The sequence below is a fragment of the Cetorhinus maximus genome, chromosome 2, assembly GCF_964194155.1.
Source record: "Cetorhinus maximus chromosome 2, sCetMax3.hap1.1, whole genome shotgun sequence".
Classification (NCBI taxonomy): domain Eukaryota; kingdom Metazoa; phylum Chordata; class Chondrichthyes; order Lamniformes; family Cetorhinidae; genus Cetorhinus; species Cetorhinus maximus.
The window spans coordinates 226,488,487-226,508,913 of NC_135880.1; the positions used below are offsets into that span (position 1 = coordinate 226,488,487).

The following is a 20,427-nucleotide window of genomic DNA, read 5'->3' on the forward strand; positions in this document are numbered from 1 at the left end:
AAAAAGCTGCCCTTAACCTCATGGCAGTATTTTGCGAAGTATAGCACCAAGGAGACTTAACAAAACTGAGGTCAGTGGGGTCAAAGGGATAACCATACAGTGGTTGAAGGCATATGTGACGCAAAGGAAGATGATTGTGATTGTTGAAACCAGTCGTCATAGCTCCAAGATATTACTGCAGGAGTTTCTTAATGAAAGGCAATTTGCCCAGCAAACTTCAGCTGCTTTCTTCTCAGTGTCAGGAGAGAGCTTGTTTGCTGACAATTACACAGTGATTAATTGCATTCACAATTTCTGAGATAATGAAACAACCATAACTGGGATTAGGATTACAGCTCATATGGAAGATGAACACCAACATTTAGGCTGTACTGACCTGTTGCTGTTTGTAATTTCCAGTGACTCTTCCACTTGGCTGGGCTGTATGAACTTATCACAGACCAAGAGTTGAACTTGAGACCTTGAATACCTGTGCAGCTTAGTAACTCACTAAGTAAAGTTGCTGAGCCACGAGGGGAATGAGAAGTTTATATTTATAAGGGCATTTTTTTTAGTTCGGTTTGGTTCAGTTTAGAACTGGCACAGCATTCTAAATATAGTAAATGTTTCAATTTCTCAACAGAGGAGGTGCAGCTCAAGAATATAAAAGCTAACTGAGTTTGTGGAAAACACTGATGTTTTGAAAATCAAGTTATAATATGGAGTTTGGGTTCATTGTTGGCATAAAATATATCTGGTAATAGGGGCGATCAGAGTTGAGCTACACAGCGTTGGCAGCATCTAGTTCACTCAAGTCTTTGTTATTACTGCTTAGAACAGCCTCAGCATTGAGGTTTGGAAAATCTAATTTCTATCCAGTTGCAATCATTTGTAAGATAAATTTTAAAAATACTTTAAACATAAATAATTGCTGCTTTAAATATCTAGCCTAGTTGAGCCTGCTTTAATTCAAATCAGCTGATAGTGCAGCGACTACAATAAGCACTCTGGAACTTCTGGTGCATTGTGGCCATCCAGAGTCAGCGAGCAGCGGGAGAGACCGAGACGAGGAGCGGGGATATAAACAGCCCAGAGAAGGCGAGAGTTCACTCAGCGAGCAGCGGGAAAGAGAGAGACCAGGAGCAGGGGTATAAACAGCCCAGAGAAGGTGAGGGTTCAGTCAGTGAGCAATAGGAAAGAATGAGACCAGGAGTGGGGATGTTATCAGCTAGCTGCCCTGCTGCCACCAGGACCTAGCCAGAGCTGGCATTCAAAGAAAAATCGAGATGAGACATAAAAGGGAAGCAGGTAAGCGATTGGCTGCTGAGTATTTACCATTTATTTTATCTAAGCTAGGGAATAAACTGGTGAGTTTTATCTTTTTTTAAAGTAAGGTTTAGAACCACTAGTAAGGTATATTAAGTGTTAGTAGGATTTATCAATATAGTAAGGTTTAGTAGTATTGATCAAGGTTTGTTCGCAGTACTAAGGTTTATTAGAAGTAGCAAGGTTATTAACTAACAGAAAAATGGCAGCTGCTCCAACCTCTAGAGTGCACATCCTGTGCTATGTGGGAACTACAGGACGCTTCCTGTGTCCTGGATAGCCAGTTATGCAGGAAATGTCATCAGTTGAAGCAGCTTGAGCTCCAAGTTTCGAAATTGAACTGCAGCTAAGGCCACTGGTGCATGGGTGAGGTTTGAGAGCTTTGTGAATAGCACATTTATAGATGATGTCGCCCTGCAGCTTAAGAGTGCGCAGGGAGAGAGGGAATGGGTGACCACCAGACAGTCAGATTGTGCAGGAGTCCCCTGAGAATCCCACTCTCCAACCGGCTCTGGAGAACATGGGACCAGTATAGGCTGGGTTGTACCGAAATAGAGCCGGGACTGAGTTCCTTGTGGGGCATTTTGCTCGTGCTATTGGTAAGGGTTTAAACTAACTTGGCAGGGATGTGGGAACCAGGAAATAATGAGAGGAATACCAAGGTGTACAGAATATTGGGAGAGATAGATAGCACTAGAATAAGGAATAGTAAGTTATTAGGTGGGGCCAGAGTAAGAGAAAAAAAGTAGTGAAGTCTAAATCAGGGTTACTGTGTATGTATGTGAATGCACAGAATGGTGTGAATAAGATTGGTGAGTTACAGGCGAAGATTGCTATGTGGAATACAATGTTGTGGCTTTAATAGGGACCTGGCTTGAAGGGCAGGACTGGGTGTTAAATATCCTGGATATGAAGTGTTGAGGAAAGATAGGAAAGGAAGAAAAGTGTGAGGGGTAGAAACATAGAAAATAGGAGCAGGAGTACGTCATTCAGCCCTTCGAGCCTGCTCCACCATTCAATATGATCATGGCTGATCTTCTATCTCGACGCTATACTCCTGCTCTCTCCCCATACCCCTTGATGCCTTTAGTGTCTAGAAACCCATCTATTTCCTTATTAAATATATTCAGTAACTTGGCCTCCATAGACTTCTGTGGTAGAGAATTCCACAGGTTCACCACCCTCTCACCTTATTTATTCAACATCCTAGCATAAATGATTATGAGAGAGAGAGACACTTGACGGATACAAAGGCAGGATACCGATTGATGGATGGCGAGTTTCACATTGTGGGATATCAATTGGTTGGTGACAAGTTTTGAATCTTTGATATGCCGATGACTTTATTTAGCTCACTAATTCTGTGGAGGAGATACAAGTGTTGGTGGATCGGCTTGACCAGGTTAACCAGTAATACAGTCTCCTGATATATGTTGACAAGACAAAGGTGATGGGGGTGGGTGGAAAGACCTGCAAGATTCTGGTTAATGAAGTTCAGCTTGAACAGGCTGATACCTTCTGCTGCCTTGGGTCACTCATCACACAAGATGGAATTTTTGCAGAAAAGGCCTGTCCTTCTTATTTAAATTAGTTGGTTAAAGTTTTTTAAAAGCAAAAAATAGCTTCAAATTGTAAGGGCAGGCTATACAGTGGATATGAGTGAGTCATGGGCTGTAATTTAATTGGGCTTTGGCAATAGACAATATGCATTTTGTAAAACAAACTATGGAGTTCATAGTGATTTTATTCTGTCTGGGTCCATATTTCTTTTTGCCAGCACTTGTGACACTAGCCATGGGTTGTATAATTGATGCATTATATTCCATTAAAGGGTTTATTAATATTGAAAATTACCCAGTAATGAAACAATTGAAATAATGTGACTTTGTCCCTGTCCCATTTATAGTTTGCTGGTTTTAGAATTGCAGTCTCATTCCAGTCTTCCTCGCAATACTTGATCATTCTGTCATGTGCAAGTAGCACCTGTAAAATTTTAATATATTTTCATAATTTAATATAATATTTAAACATTTTAAATAAAGTAATTCATTTTTGATTTCTTCCTTCCTCTTGGTCCTGTGCCATTGTTGCTGTGGGTTGGCACTGCCCCTCCCCCCGCTGCAATGCAACAGTTGAGCATCCAACTGAAGGCACCCACTACTGCTCAGACTGAAATTTCCAGTCCATTCGTCTTTTTTTCCCTCTTTGCTCAAATACCCCTCTTCTCCCATCTTGTTGGTAATGTTCGCACCTTGGCTTGTTGTTTTTCCTTCAGTGCCACTTGCACGGAGCTGAGTGATTTGGGGGAATTGAACTGCGCCTTCCTTATCTATAGCACTTGCACCTGATGCAGCACTCAGTGGCAACATGCTGTCTTGAATGGGGAGAAAAGAGCTAGAATATCAGTCAATGCGATCATAAAGTGAAACTGAACCGAACCAGTCCGGGTGGAGTGCTAACATTGTCGTATACTCATCCAAAATTAGTAATTTCGACAACAGTTCCAGACATGATTAGATTTTTTTATCAGTGTTCCTATCTGTTGAATTTACTGGTGCATTTCTAGTGTCAAAATTCAAAGAAAGAAAGAAAGGGTTAATAACAGGAAAAGGGAATGTTGACTAATTTTAGCACATGGTATAGTAAATATGGGAATGTATGGTTTACAGCTTGACCAGTGACCCCAAAAATACACTTAATTTCTTAGCAAAACTAGTTCCACCCTGACCTCCAAGAACTTAGTTGGGTGAGGCTGTGCAGTATTAATCATGCACTTCCTATTTAGATATTTCAACAGAAAAAGGAAGAACTTGTGCAGCTTGTAACATCATAACTTTCAAAAACCTTCAGCTGTCAACACTTTACAACACACTGGCTTTTGCAATGAACAAGTGGGAGCTGTTTAAAGTCTGATGCAAAACTACTGATGCAGTATAACAATGCTCCAATTTTGAAATAAAACAATGTTATTCACAGACTGTCAAACAGAAGCATGGAAGGGGTTAGGCAGTGTGAGACTTGTTGGAACATCAACTTTGACCACTAGGACATAAGTTTGAATCCAGCCCCCCATTATTGCTTTTATGCGCAGATTTTTTTTACAGTTAGAAGCGGGCGTATCAGAATTTTTTCTCTCTTTTCCAACCTATAAATTGTGTGTATAATGTAACATTAATAAATAGTTAATAAAGCCACATGTTGATAACTTGGTTTCTCAGTCAGTGAAAGTCCATAGGAGAATAATTCTCACATCTTGGCATAAATTTGGCAATCTTTAAATAAGAGCAGAATGCATGGGAAATGGAGGATACAAAATTAAGACTGTCATCAAGACTCAAATCAAATGAGTGGATTGACTTGATGAGTAAGTGAATTTGTTCCTAAAGATCATAGAAAACATTAGAAAAGTTGGCTTTTATAATGTCAGTTGTGTCTTAAAAAGTAAGTACTTCTCTGGTTATACCCCTCTCCTGCAATTTTCTTTTTATTCTTGCAAAGTATTTATCTTCATGAAGTATCTAATTAGGTTGATGATATGCTGCAGAATTAGATGGTTGTTGGATTGGATCCCTATGTGTGATTCTTTTTCCACTGTGATTGGTTTTGTCAATTGTGCCATTGACCATAATGTGGGTCATATTTTGTGGTTGGTGGTTATGTAGAAGACAGTTAGCTGTCAGTTGTAAAAAAAAAGCTATACTTATCTCACCATGTGTTCCTGTTCCATAGCCATGGTCATCACTGCTCAGGAACTGGAATTCATTAGCTGTTACTCACCCAGGATACATGGCCTTCTTAACCTATGATGAGGTAAAAGCAAGACTCCAGAAATTCATCCACAAACCTGGGAGGTAAGGAAATCAACAACTTATCATTTTGCGGGGTGGGTAGAATAGAAAGAGAGAATGAGTGGAAGACCGACTTTCACAGTATGATTGAGGCAGGATATCATGATTTCATTAACAACTCCCAGTTTTTCTTTGGGTAATTTATGCTTCCTGTAACCAAATTAGAAGTCTTTTAAATGGGGAGAAGTGAAAAATATTCCTTTTAAATCTGTTTGTGTGTGGCAAGTGTAGTGTGGTGGATTTTTCATCTTGGATATTGTTAGTTGAAAGCAATCAGAAAAGCCAGAAGAAGAACATTCAATTCATCATGGTTGAAAGCCACAATTGAATCTCCCTCTATCACATGCTAAGTGCATTCCAGATCCTTACCAATCTGCAAAAGATGTTTTTCCTCATGTCGCTGTTGATTCTTTTGCCAATCACTTTAAATTGGTGTCCTTTGTTTCTCGACCCTTCAGCCAATGGAAACATTTTCTCTATTTACTCTGTCCAGATCCCTCATCATTTTGAACACTTCCATTAAATCTTCTCTCAACCTTTTCTCGTTAAAAAAGAGCAACACCAGCTTCTCCAATTCATCTGTGTAACTGAACCCCCTCAATCCTGGAACCATTCTTGTAAATATTTTCTGTACTCTTTCTGAAGCCTTCACATTTTTCAAAAACATTTGGTGTCCAGTTGAGGCAAAACTTGTGTTACAGAAGGGTTCATAACTTGCTTGTTTTTGTACCAGATGCTTCTATTTATAAAGCCCAGCATCCTGTTAGTTTTATCGATCACCTTCTCAACATGCCCATCTACCTTCAGTGGTCTGCACAAATATCCAAAGGTATTTCTGTTTTGGCGTGCCATTTAGAACCGTATCCTTTATTTTACCTCTCCTCGCTCTCCCTATCAAAATGTGTCACTTCGCAATTCTCTGCAATAAATTTTGCCTGTGACATGACCACCCATTCCACCAGTCTGCCTATTTCCTCTTGAAGTCTAACACTATCCTCCTCACAGTTCACAATACTTCCCAGTTTTGTGCCATCTGCAAATTTTGTAATTATGCCATGTATTTCCAAATCTAGATCGTTAATATATTTCAAGAAAAACAGTGACCCTGGTACTGATCCCAGGGAAACCCACTGTATATTGTCCTGCATTCTGAAAAATACCCATTCACGCTACTCTGTTTCCTGTCATTCAGCCAACTTCAGATCCATGTTGCTACTTTCTCTTTTATTTCCAGTGGCTTCAACTTTGCTGGCAAGTCTATTATGTGGCACTTTATGAAATACCCTTTGAAAGTCCATATAACACTAGATCAAGCACATTACCATCATCAGCCTTCTCTGTTAGCTCATCAAAAAGTTCAAATCAAGTTGGTTAAACATGATTTGCTTTGAACAAATCCATGCTTGCTTTCTTTAATTAATTCCACAGCCCATCAAGTGACTGTTAATTTTGTCCTGGCTTTTTGTTTCTAAAAGTTTTCCCACCATTTTGTTTAAACTGATTGGCCTCCCTCCATCACCAACACAGCATGTACCATTTACAAGATATACTGTAGCAACTCACCATGGTTTCTATGCAAATCTGCAACCTCTGCTGCCTGAAGGACAAAGGACAGGCACTTGGGAAAACCATCACCTCCAAGCTCCCCTCCAAGTCACATGTTAATCCTGATTTGGAAGTATATTGTTGTTCCTTCTTCCATCGCTGGGTCAAATTCCTGGAAGTCCCTATGTAACAGCATTTTCATCATACAGACTGTCGCAGTTCAATAAGGTGGCTCCACCACTTTGACGGCATTTAGGGTTGGGCTGTAAATTCGGCCTTGCCGGTCATGTTCATGTCCTGTGTAAATCAATATAAACAGGAGTACATTGTTGTTCCTCTGCAACCAATGCTTCTTATGTAGTAAGTGGATTAGTCAACTTCTAATGGAAAAGCCCTGTAGGTTGTTACGGGGGTCAGAAAGATGGCACAAAAAGGGTTGGGAGTGTGCAGAAGTAGAAAATCTTCAACGATTAAACTAACCACACTGCGGAAAGTTAGCATTTTTTGATCCATATAAACCAAACTTCCGAAAGGCCTTTGCACAGTCAGAATTGTGCACTAACTACAAAGCTGATTTTTTTGCTTAGTAAATGGGACAATGTGACTTGGTCTTGTTTGCTACAAATTTTCATTGTGAAGCGAATTATTGAAGTAAAGTCAGCACATCCCAGAACAACCCAACTTTTGTTCGGTGAATGAAATAATAGCAATATTAAATTAATTGAAAATCATAGATTTAGTGTTGATTTTGTTTCGCTCACCAACAGAAGTACCAGGTAATGCTGCTCTGGTCTTGGGATGATGCAAGTGTTAATGTACTTCTGTCACTTTATTGCAGTGACCTGATTTGCAATGGAAATGTGTGGACTTGGTATTGTGGTAAATGCTTCACACATTTTGCTGAGTTAAAATGTTTGTTTTCACCATGTATCATTTGATCAAAAGATGTTTCAAGATGTTGATAGAATGTGTTAATGAGGCTAAAGTCCCCACAGGGCAGGATTGCAGCACCTGCTGTCCCGAAATTGATATGAGAGTTGTTTTTGGTATGCTTCACACTTTAGGGCCAGTCAGCGCACTGCAATGGTCCATATTGATCAATAGATTCCCTAGGTGAGCCTGACACTCTCCTTACTCTAAAGCACTTCACTGCCATAAAAATGGACAAAAGACTGTTGTTACATGATACACCATATTGCAGATGTACCATCAACAAGATGTGCTGCCATGACTTCTACCAGATAGAAGGACAAGAGCAGCAGATCCATCGAAACACCACCAACTGCAAGTTCCCCTCCAAAGCATATGCCATCCTGACTTGGAACTATATTGCCTTTCCTTCACTGTCGCTGAGTCAAAAACCTGGAACTCCCTTCTTAACAGCACTGAGATGTACCTGTACCACATGGACTGTAGAGGTTCAAGAAGGTGACTCACCAACATCTTCTCGAGGGCATTTAGGGATGGGCAACAAATGCTGGCCATTCCATTGATGCTTGCATTCCATGAATGAATTTTTTAAAATTGTACTTCCAAACCACCTGTTTAGGTAGCTGTGCTAGGATTCATCTTATGTAACTTCCTCTCTGCGTTTTTTTTTCAGCTACATATTCCGGCTGAGCTGCACCAGGCTTGGCCAGTGGGCAATTGGCTATGTCACTGCAGATGGTAACATTCTCCAAACAATCCCTCACAACAAGCCCCTCTTCCAGGCTCTCATCGATGGATTCCGTGAAGGATTGTAGGTTCACAAACTTTTCTTAGTACTGTGATGTTACGTAAAATAATTTTCTAATTTAAACAAAATGTTAGCTTCAGTTTAGATTGTGTTTAAAGCTGATTGTTTAAAATTGTTAAAATGTTGAATCCTTCAAATATCTCAATTTATGTATGAATTATGGCTTTTGTGATCAACTAATACTCATTTTGATAATGTTGAGAAGAGCAATATAATGGCCGATTTTAACTGAATAGGTGTCATTAAATGATGAGATTTTAATATTGCGACTATTATTAGTAAGAGTTTGAAAGATGATGCATTATCTATTTTGTGGTTTGTGCTTAGTAATTTCTTCAAAGATCCATAGAAGTTGAAAGATTAGACGGTTGGAAGCGCCAATGATGAACACTGATAGTTTTCGATTTTACATTCCAAGATTTGGATATTCTTAGCCTACATTTCCTCCTGCAAGAGTAGAATTCCTGGATTAATTTGTGGCCACAATGAAAACTGTAATGTTGAGCTAGTATGATAAGTGAACAATTGTTAGCACATAATGTCTAGATTCCTGAAGTGAAAAGGAGAAACACACCCTACTTCTATTCTTTGAATAGTCAGTTCAGCCCAACACTGACTGATTTCTTTCTTTGATCCGCATAGTTGAATCATCAATTACCCGCAAGCTGGGATGTTGTGCAGTTTCTTCAGTTCTCAAATAGTGGTTTTAAGACATTGCTATGTGGAGAATCCCCTTTAAACACTGATATAATCCGGGGCTCTATTCCTCCTCTTCTCTCCCTTCGAAAGGCAACGAGCTACTCAATGGAAAACTAAGCTATTGTTATAAAAAATGTTTCGGTATATAATAGTGGTAATCTACTAATAAGTTAACAAATACAAAAATACAAGAGAATTCTTGATATACCCCTTTTTGGAGGAGGGTATGCCTGACCCCAAATGGACAGAAATCTGAACTTGGAGATACTGGGGATCCTATAATGGACCTCATTGGGATCGCAGGTCCCACTTTGAAAGATGTTATGAAGTATGGCCGTGAGATTCAATTGTTTCCCGATCCGAAATCTCAGTAAATTATATGGCCTTTGAAAAAACAAGCCCAAAATCTAGCAATCTGTTGTTGCAATTACTTTTCAAATGATTAAAACACAGAGGCCATTCATAATTCAGTGTTGTTGCTGGATTGGAGTGTCTTCCTTCTGCTGTTCCACTTACACTTCCATGTGATGTCATTCCCTGTCATGCTGCTCCCATTATTTGAACTCATGACCATTTCTGCCAATAATGAATTTAAGCCTAATTTTGAAGCTTGAAAGATCACTATTATGTCTGAGAGGCCATCATTCACATGTAAGTCTGTCGGTGAATGTCAGTAGGCATTTGAACTGGGGGCGGCGACAAGTCTGATCCTGTTCCTGTGTATATGTGAGAAAACCAATAGTAATAAAAGACTATTTGATCCATCAGCCTTCCTCCATCCCAAGTTGATATGTTTATTCTCTCACTGACTTTCCTTCCACACCATCTGCTGAGCCCCTATTTTAAGGAAAATTAATTTCCTTCTCCGATCAACTCTTGAGGGAACCATCTCTCAATCTCACTTCTCCATTATTGTTAATCCAGTTTGCTTTTAAGAATGCAGCTGACCCCAGATTAATTCCATTCCCTGTGCCACATTTCAACTATTCCTTGGAGAGGAGTAGTGCTTTTTCTAACTTTTAATCTCGCTAAAGACGTGTGAATTTTGTAATTGTTACTTCTACCTTACCTATAGTGTCACCCTTCAGTCATTTCTTCTCAACAGAAAGCAAATTGTTCCTTGTGCTGCGGTGCTGTAGTGGTAATGTCACTGAACTAGTAACCCAGAGGCCCAGGCTAATACCCTGGGGCATGGGTTCAACTCCCACCATTTTAATCAATCTGTAATATAAAGCTCAGTAACGGTGATCATGAAACTATCATCGAGTGTTGTTCATTAATGTCCTTTAGGGAAGGAAATCTGTCATCCTTACATGGCCTGGCTTACACATGACTCCAGACTCATAGCTGAGCAAGCTGCTCGTTTCAAGGGATGGGTAGGAATTAGGAATTAGAAATGGGTAACAAATGTTGGCCTAGCCAGCGACGCCCACATCCCATGAAAGAATAAAATTAATAAATTATTTTTCTGAAGCTTAGAACCATCCTCCTCACTCTTCTCTGAACCTTTTCTGATGCAGCAATATCCTATTTGAAATAGGGTGACCATGGTTCTAAAAAAGCCTTACCTCCGCTTTGTATAATGCGAGTAAAACTTGATCTGATTTGTAATCCTGTCCTCCATAATAGTTTTAGGTGGCTAAAATAACCATTTAAGACATAAAGTTAAAATGAAATTTCAACACCAATTCTGCTCATCCAATCTTCTAATTTGATGTTCCCCACTAAAGGAAGGATGTAACAAGAATGAATAAGTTGCGCAAAGATTCTCCAAGATTCAAAGTGACTAACACAAATGTTGTTGTCATGTGAAATTTATATTGTGAGTGTGGTATTCGGGGAAAATATTTGACCTCCTTGGTTTTACTCTTTCCTAGTTACCTGTTTCCTGATGGACGCAGTCAGAATCCAGATCTGACTGGTTTGTGTGAGCCAACACCACACGACCATATTAAAGTGACACAGGTAGAGTTCTGACCTATCTGCTCCTGCTCTCTGGGGAACTCAGTGCTACTTTCTACAAAATAACATTGATTCTTGTCACATCATTTTTATTTTTATTTCATCTGTAAGCTTGTTGAGTTGAAAAGCTTTTGTAATGTTGCCCGATGGCTCTGCAGTGCACCAGGTGCATAGTCACCACAAATCTCGTCCATTTTCACCTGTTTTAGCTAGGGTGATATTTATTTCCAGATGTCCTCTACTCTGCTTTACCAGGATATTCTTGGCCACCCATGTTTCCTTTTTCTAGTTAGCTACCATTTCATTGCACAAAGCATATTTTAGCACCCTGAGCATGTGACTACATTTCTATTTGCCAGATTGACTGACTGATAACTGCTTAGATTATCTGCTTGAGAGAGCACGTTGCTTGTGTTTTCCCTTGTTCATGCTTGGAAATATAATAATTTATAATATTAACTATCTTGTGCTCATTTACTGTTTCAAGCCCATTTGCTTCTAAAATTATTCTTGTTTCTTTTTTGACTGCTGTCGTATTGTTGAAAAACTGAAAGACTTAGTTTTATTTGCTTTTGTTGTTAGATGAGCTGGAATGTGACAAGGACAGTAGGCTCATTCAACCCTTTCAACTTGATAAATACTAAATATTAATTCAATTTCTTTTGTGGAATGATTTCCAAGTGCAAACTTCAGGCTTTACCATCTTTACCTGGAATCTTTGAGGATCAGGAACAGTGGTTAAGAGGAGATGGAGAGAAAAAGAGGATAGAAAATGCATTTGAAATAGAAGATTATTTGTGCCAAGGTTAGAGATCCAACCAAATCAGAATCATGATACCGACAGTTTGTTGAAGCCCAAGTACTAAAATTCTGGCTGCACTGAATGTACATGGTTTATGACAGTGTTATTTCTTTAGTTGACTCTAGCTACTTGTAATTAATTATGCACTTAATTAAAATGTTCTTTTCCAAATAGTAGATAAAGTAAGTATTACAACTTCAACTCAATCCTGCAAATATGAGATCCTTAAAGGGCTTGACAGCGTAGATGCTGAGAGGTTGTTTCCCCTTGTGGGAGAGTCTAGGACCAGAGGGCATAATCTCAGATTAAGGGGTCGCCCATTTAAGACAGAAATGAGGAGGAATTTCTTCCCTCGGAGGGTAGTGAATCTGTGAAATTCTTTACCACAGAGGGCTGTAGAGGCTGGATTGTTAAGTATATTCAAAGCTGAGATAGACAGATTTTTAATCAGTAAGGAAATCGAGGGTTATGGGGAAAAGGTATAGGACCAACCTGCTCAACCTTTCTCAGTGCTCAGTTTGAGTTCCGCCAGAGCAATTCAGCTCCAGAACTCATTCTAGCCTTGGTCCAGACATGGACAAAAGAGTTTACTGAATTCCAGAGATGAGGTGGGAGTGACTACCCTTAGCATCAAGGCAGCATTTGACTGTGTGGCATCAAGGAGCCCTAGCAAAATTGAACTCAATGGGAATCAGGAAGAAATCTCTCCACTGGTTGGAGTCATACCTAGCACAAAGGAAGATGGTTATGATTATTTGAAGCCAATCATCTCAGCCCCAGGATATTGCTGTAGGAGTTCCTTAGGGTACTAGGCTAAACCATCTTTTGTTGCTGCATCAATGACCTTCCCTTCCATCATAAGGTCAGAAGTTGGAATGTTTGCTGTTGATTGCACAATGTTCAGTACCATTCACAGCTCTTCAGATACTGAAGCGGTACATGCCCGCATGCAACAAAATCTGGACAACATTCAGGCATCTGCTGATAAGTGGCAAGTAACATTTTCACCGCACAAGTGACAAGGCAATGACCACCTCCAACAAGAGAAAATCTAAACACCTCTCTTTGACATTCAGATATTCAACCACTATCAACATCCTGGGGATTACCATTGATCAGAAACTGAACTGGACCAGCCATATAAACAATGTGGTTACAAGAGTAGGTCGGAGGCTGGGAATTCTGTTGCAAGTAACTCACCCCCTGACAGCCTAAAGTCTGTCCACCCCTACAAGGCACAAGTCAGGAGTGTGATGATATACTCTCCGCTTGCCTGAACGAGTGAAGCTCCTCAAGAAATTTGGCACCATACAGGACAAAGCAGCCCACTTGATTGGCATCCCAATCACCACCTTCAACATCCACTCCCTCCACCACCAGCACACAGTGGCAACACTGTACACCATATACAAGAAGCACTCCAACAACTTGCCAAGGATCTTCTGACATCACATTCCTGACCTCTACCACGTAGAAGGACAAGGGCAGCAGATGCGTGGGAACGCACCACCTGCAAGTTCCCCTCCAAGCAACACACCATCCTGACTTGGAACTATATTGCCATTCCTTCATGCTGCTGAATCAAAATCCTGGAACTCCCTTCCTAAGAGTGCTGTGGTGTACCCGCACCAGATGGACTGCTGAAGTTCCAGAAGGTGGCTCACCAACACCTTTTCAATGGCAATTAGGGATAGGCAATAAATGCTGGCCTTGCCAGTGATGCTCACACCTCATGAAAAAATGACAATAAACATAAAATGAATCTAAGTAGACTTGAGAAATCACCCTGCGGAGGTTAGTCACTGCTGTCTACATTTTCCCACTTGCAATGTTTGCCATAAGACGTAGGACCAGAAGTAGGCCATTCGGCCCATCGTGTCTGCTCCGCCATTCAGTGAGATCATGGCTTTTTTTTTCATTCAGGGTATGTGGGCATCTCTGGCTAGGCCAGCATTTATTGCACATCCCTGGTTGCCCTTGAGAAGGTGATGGTGAGCTGCTGCCTTGAACTGCTGCAGTCCATGTGGTGTAGGTACACCCACAGTGCTGTTAGGAAGGGAGTTCCAGGATTTTGACCCAGCGACAGTAAAGGAATGGCATTATATTTCCAAGTCAGGATGGTGAGTTACTTGGAGGGAACCTCCAGGTGCATCTATCTGCTGCCCTTGTCCTTCTAGGTGGTGGTGGTCGTCGTGGGTTTGGAAGGTGCTGTCTAAGGAGCCTTGGTGAATTCCTGCAGTGCATCTTGTAGATGGTATACACTGCTGCTACTGTGAATTGGTGGTGAAGGGAGTGAATGTTTGTGGATGTGGTGCCAATCAAGCCGGCTGCTTTGTCCTGGATGGTGTCCAGCTTCTTCAGTGTTGTGGGAACTGCACTCATCCAGGCAAGTGGGGAGTGTTCCATCACACTCCTGGCTTGTGCCTTGTAGATGGTGGACAGACTTTGAGGAGTCAGGAGGTGAGTTACTCGGCTCAGGATTATTAGCCTCTGACCTGCTCTTGTAGCCACAGTATTTATATGGCTAGTCCAGTTCTGATCTGATAATTCTCAACTCCGCTCTCCTGCCTTTTCCCTATAACCCTTGACTTCCTTACTGATTAAAAATGTGTCTATCTCAGCCTTGAATATACTTAACAACCCAGTCTCTACAACCCTCTGTGGTAAAGAATTCGACAGATTGACTGCCCTCTGAGAGAAGAAATTCCTCCTCATCTCTGTCTTAAATGGGTGACCCCTTACTCTGAGATTATGCCCCTTTGGTCCAAGACTCTCCCACAAGGGGAAACAACCTCTCAGCATTGACCCTGTCAAGCCCCCTAAGAATCTTTAATGTTTCAATAAAGTCGCCTCTCATTTATCTAAAGTCCATCGCGTACAGGCCCACCTACTTTACCTCTCCTCATAAGAAAATCCCTCCACACCCCAGATCAACCTAGTGAACGTTCTCTGGACTGCCTCCAATGCCAGTATATCTTTCCTTAGATAAGGGGACCAAAATTGTTCACAGTATTCTAGGTGTGGTCTAACTGGTGCCTTGTATAGTTTTAACAAGACTTCCCCATTTTTATATTCCATTCCCTTTGAAATAAAGGCCAGCATTCCATTTGCGTTCCCTATTACCTGTTGAACTTGTATGTTAGCTTTTTGGGATTCATGCATAGGGACTCCCAAATCCCTCTGTGCTGCAGCCTTCTGCAGTCTTTCTCCATTTAGATAATATTCAGCTCCTCTATTCTTCCTGCCAAAGTGACCTCACATTTTCCCACATTATATTCCATCTGCCAGGTTTTTTGCCCACTTACATAACCTGTCTATATCCCTCTGTAGTCAGGGCCCATAATCCTTGCTGTATCCAGTGCCTTTGCTGTTTCTTGATATCACGTGGAGTGAGTTGAATTGGCTGAAGTTTGGCATCTTTGACGGGAGGTGACCACGGAGATGATCATCCATTCAGCACTTTTGGGTGACTATGGTTGCAAATGCTTCAGCCTCTATTTTGCACTTATATTCTGGGATCCCTGTTACTAAGGCTGAGTGTGTCCATGGAGCTGCTTCCTCGGTTATTTGTTTAATTGTCCACTATAGTTCACAACTCGATGCGGCAGCTTTGCAGACCTTTGAGTAAATGTGTTGGTTGTGGGATCGCTTAGCTCTGTATAGCATGCTGCTTCTGCTTCATGTCGGATCTAGAATGTACTGCCTGGAAGTGTGGTGGAGGCAGGTTCAATCAAGGCATTCAAGAGGGCATTAGATGATTATTTGAATAGAAACAGTGTGCAGGGGTGCAGGGAAAAGGCAGGGCAATGGCACTAGGTCATGATGCTCATTTGGAGAGCCGGTGCAGACACGATGGGCTGAATGGTCTCCTTCTGTGCCGTTAAAATTCTGTGGTTCTGTGATCTAGTCCTGTGTTGTAGCTTCACCAGGTTTTAAGTGTGTATGGTGCTGCTCCTGGCATGCTCTTCTATACTCTTGATTGAACCAGGATTGACCCCCTGTCAATGGTAGAGTGAGGATGTGCTTGCCCACTGTGGTTGAATGCAATTCTGCTTCTGATGATGATCCACAGCATTTCTTGAATGCCCAGTTTTTGAACTGCTAGATCTTTTGAGTCTACTATACTTAGCATGGTGATAGTGCCACACAGCATGCTGGAGGGTGACCTCAGTGTGGAGACAATGTCCCACCTCAAGGAGTGACAGTGGTCATTCCTATTATAATGTCATGGGCAGATGCATCTGCAACAAGCAGATTGTTGAGAATGAGGTCAGGTTGATTTTTTCCCTCTTCTTGGGTCTCTTTCTGGATGTGAGTACCCAAGTCTGTTGCCATTTCATTTTTCCAGGAAGTTTATTTTCCCTGTGTGTATTTTTTATTGTAACACTTAAAATGCTGGGGAAGGTGAGAGGACATGATCAATTTGTATTGAGTTTTTTTTAAACTTGATTTTATAAAACTGAACAGAAACATTACCATTATGATGATTTGCTTTGTGCTGATTTCATCTCCCTTGATGTACACTTGTCTGCTTTTTTTCTAGCAAATAATTATTCTGTAACCTGCAATAACAGTGTCATAAAACAAGGCAGCAATCTTTAATGTTCTGAGTATGGTTCTATTTCTCCATATTCCCGCACAGTTACTACTTTTGAAAATGGTTTCTACTCTCATGCCTCTACATGGTCTCCTCTAATATATCTCCTGACACCATCATGCTTTCTTGCTTTAATCATTTATGTACTCATGCTCAACAATACTATCCACAAGCGCAGGGTCGGCTTTTAACTTTATGCGGATGGTGCCCAACTCTACCACTTCCTACTGCCAACGCAGACACCAGGTCTTCATCCTTCATAACTCCAGACAATCCAAAACTCTGCACTCTGGATAAAGTCACACGCACTCATTATTTTCAGTCGCTCCCTGTGCTCCAGGAAATCACGGTCAGGACCTTTAACCTTATTCTTCAGTTCATCCCATCTTATTCAAGAAATCTTCTGCAGTCATATGTCCCAGCTTCTACTTGTCAGATTATTGCCTAATAATTGGATGTTGATCATTTTGGCATCATGAGCTTTATTTCTGGAACAATGTTCCTGAGTCATTTCACTTTCCTGCCGTCTCTTGTCCTCAAAAGGTTCCTAAAGAATCTGTTGCCCTGACTGTATCTTCACTGTCCCTCTTCCATCTTTAGCTTCCTACCCTCCCCCTGTACGGTGCTCAGAATTTTTTAAACAAGGGGCACTATATAGGAATGCATAGGCGTTGCAGTACAGAAGGAAGTAATTTGGCCCAACCAATCCATGCCAACATTTATCCTCTACATCCACATCTCATCCGCATATTTGACCTAATCTTGAGTGTTGACATAATCTCTACCTCAGCCACTTAATGTGAATTCCACAATTTCAATTATCTGTATAAAATTTCTTCTGTCTGTAATCTTGTATCTATGGTCCCTCATTCTAGCTGTCAATGACTGGAGGCATTTTGTTTCTTTTTTTTAATATATTCTTTCATGGGATGTGGGCGTCGCTGACAAGACCAGCGTTTGTTGCCCTTGTTTATTTTCCCTAGTTGCCCTTGAACTGAATGTCTTGCTAGGCCATTTCTGAGGGCATTTAAGAGTCAACCACATTGCTGTGGGTCTGGAGTCACATGTAGACCAGACCAGGTAAGGATGGCAGATTTCCTTCCCTAAGGACATTAGTGAACCAAGGTTGGCTTTTACAACAATCTATGATAGTTTCATGGTCGCCATTACTGAGATTATCTTTTAATTCCAGATTATATTAATTGAATTTAAATTCCACCAGCTGCAGTGGCGGGTTGGAACCCGTGTCCCCAGAGCATTAGCCTTGGCCTCTGGAGTCCAGTGACATTATCACTACGCCACTGTCTCCCCATACTATTTACCTTGTTCCCCATCCTTTTGAATTTTAGATTCTGCTGTTATATCCACCATATAATCTACATTTTCTAATAAGAAAGAGCAAATCTCTGAAGGCTTTGTATTTCCTCATAGCAGACAGCGTCATGGTGAATCTGCTTCGCACTGCCTCTAAAGCCTCAATATACTTCTTATAGTGTGGGGTCCACCACCAGGCACAGTACTGCAACTTAGGTCTTCATTTAGGTTTTATATAAATTCGCCATTGCTTCAGCTTTTATATTCTATATGTGATGTGGTAAAAGCTAGAATTTCATGAGCATCTTTGTACTAGTGGACCTATAGCCCCATAGCCCTTTCACAGCACTTGGCCCACTTCCATTCAAAGTATAAATAGTTTTTTAAAAAAATCAAATGCACACTTTCTGACAAATTCTATCTACTTTTTAGCCCATTCCCTGATCTTACCAATATCACTTTGAAACTTTCTTTGGTCTCCTAAATCATTAAATATACCTCCTATTTTATATAATCTGCAAATTTCAACACCGCTCCCTCTAGGCCTATATCCAAATCTTTGATGTATACGCGAAAAGAAATGGCCCCAGAACTGAACTCTGTGGAACACCAATACTTGCATCCACTCTGAAATATTGTAATTGTAAGTTCCCTCTCTGAACTATGGCTGTAACGTACTTAAATGATTTAAAATTGGTGAATGCAAATTGTTGCCTATTCTTTAGATGGTTAACTTGAGCTTCAATGAATTAGTTGACTCCCACAATTATGTTACTGCATTGTAATAATTTACAATTACTCCCACATATCCATTATTCAATACTTAAAATGCAGGTTATGGTTCTGGTTTATGTAGAGGTTGCAATGAGTGTGGTTTGGATGGGAAAATGATCCTAACCAACCTATTATTCTGGAAGTGAGTCCAGAATCCAAATCTGAGACACTAATAAGAGTATCCACTCTTTCAACAAAAGATGAAATGCAGTTCTATCTGCACTCTCCCTATTTGTCCTTGTACTAATTTTATAGTGCTTCTCTTTAACATTCTATCCCAATGAACGGGGAATTTAAACATTTTTATTCAAATATTCATAACACACTATACTTGTGAAAAGGTAATTGATGAAAATAGGTGACAAGACTGAACTATCAAGCTAGTTGGTAAAGAGAGTATATAACTGAACTATTCAGATTCAGATTCTGTGGTCCCCAAGATTGTTGGCTTCATTGCCTCAGTTTAGGAAGGGGGAAAATGAGCTACTGTTCTCCTATCTAAACTCTGTTCATTGAACTCTTGAAATTGGTCACTGGGCATGGAACAAACCCCTCTATCACTGCCCCCCCCACCCCCCACAGCCCCAATTGGTGTCCATGCTTCCTTTTCATACACAAAGAATAGCAACTTGAGCACCAGATATCAAAGAGTAGTTGGCAATTGTGGAACTGCATCAAAAGCAAATGGTAGTATTTTGAGGGGAGAAAAAGGATAAGTGAATAACTGAACTGTTGTATTATTGAATTTCACCAACATAAAGACATAATCCTCATTTCTTGGTTTCTCCTCTGCAAGGAACAATATGAATTGTATTGTGAGATGGGCTCCACCTTCCAGCTGTGCAAGATCTGTGCGGAAAATGACAAGGATGTAAAAATCGAACCCTGTGGTCACCTAATGTGTACTTCCTGTCTTACAGCCTGGCAGGTACGAGAGAATAAGCTGGAACGGTCAGTTGCATGAGTAATTCATATATACGTTTCTGCAGTTTCTCATTGAAGCTGTTCTGTTGTCACTATTCCTGCTATGTGTAGGCAGGTCACAATAATATTGAATACAGATGGAAAAGGTACTGTAAACCTCAGCCATAATCTGTCTCTGCTTACTTGGTGCTATTGTCAGATAAATAATGAGAAAATCACTTCATAAAGAATTATTAAAACTAGTATTTCAATTAAAAAGATGCATTCTTTACAGCACTTAAATGCATTTTTCCAGTCAGTATAGTGAGGTAATGTAAGAAATTAGTCAGTTTAAAAAAAATTGTGAACTGCATTATAAAGAATCTGCTAAACTGTCAGTACAGTCAGTAATTACTAAGCCAATAAGTGAAGATATTTCATTATTTTATTATGATTGGTGATATGGATGCCATGCTGCAGTGTGTGGCTCACTGACTTGGTTTATACCACTGGTCCATTATTAATGAAAAGAGGAGGAAGTAACTAGCGATAGAATCATAGCCAGTTAATTTTTTTGCTCACATTGATCAATAAGAATTGTAGATTTTCAACATCATCTACACCATTATAATTTAGTTGCCTATATCAAGAGTACTTTGTTTTGTCCACAGTGAACTCTTCTTCTGGTCTAGCAGACATTTAACTAAATCCCAGAGCTGGAGATAATGAATGACATTTAGAACATTCAGTCCAATTAAAATGACTGGAGTTCAATCCTCATGCTTTGAGGGCTGCAGGAATAACTTCCAAATATAAAATAAATTAACTTATTTTCTATTTGTGGAATGATAATGTTTGTGATACTATTTGTAGTTCTGTGAAGCTAACAATGGATGTTTACCTATGCATAATGGTTGAGATTAAGAACTTGGCATGTGAA

The 20,427-nt window shown here is 40.4% G+C and overlaps 1 protein-coding gene across 1 annotated transcript in view; it reads left to right on the forward strand.

The window, feature by feature from the left end:
* The window catches only part of cbl (Cbl proto-oncogene, E3 ubiquitin protein ligase), a 211,490-nt gene that overhangs the window by 144,092 nt on the left and 46,971 nt on the right, over positions 1-20,427 (forward strand). The window contains exons 5-8 of the mRNA XM_078533480.1: positions 5,035-5,156; positions 8,302-8,439; positions 11,013-11,100; positions 19,381-19,512. Coding sequence (XP_078389606.1) covers positions 5,035-5,156; positions 8,302-8,439; positions 11,013-11,100; positions 19,381-19,512 — 480 coding nt within the window. The remainder of the gene's footprint in view (positions 1-5,034; positions 5,157-8,301; positions 8,440-11,012; positions 11,101-19,380; positions 19,513-20,427) is intronic.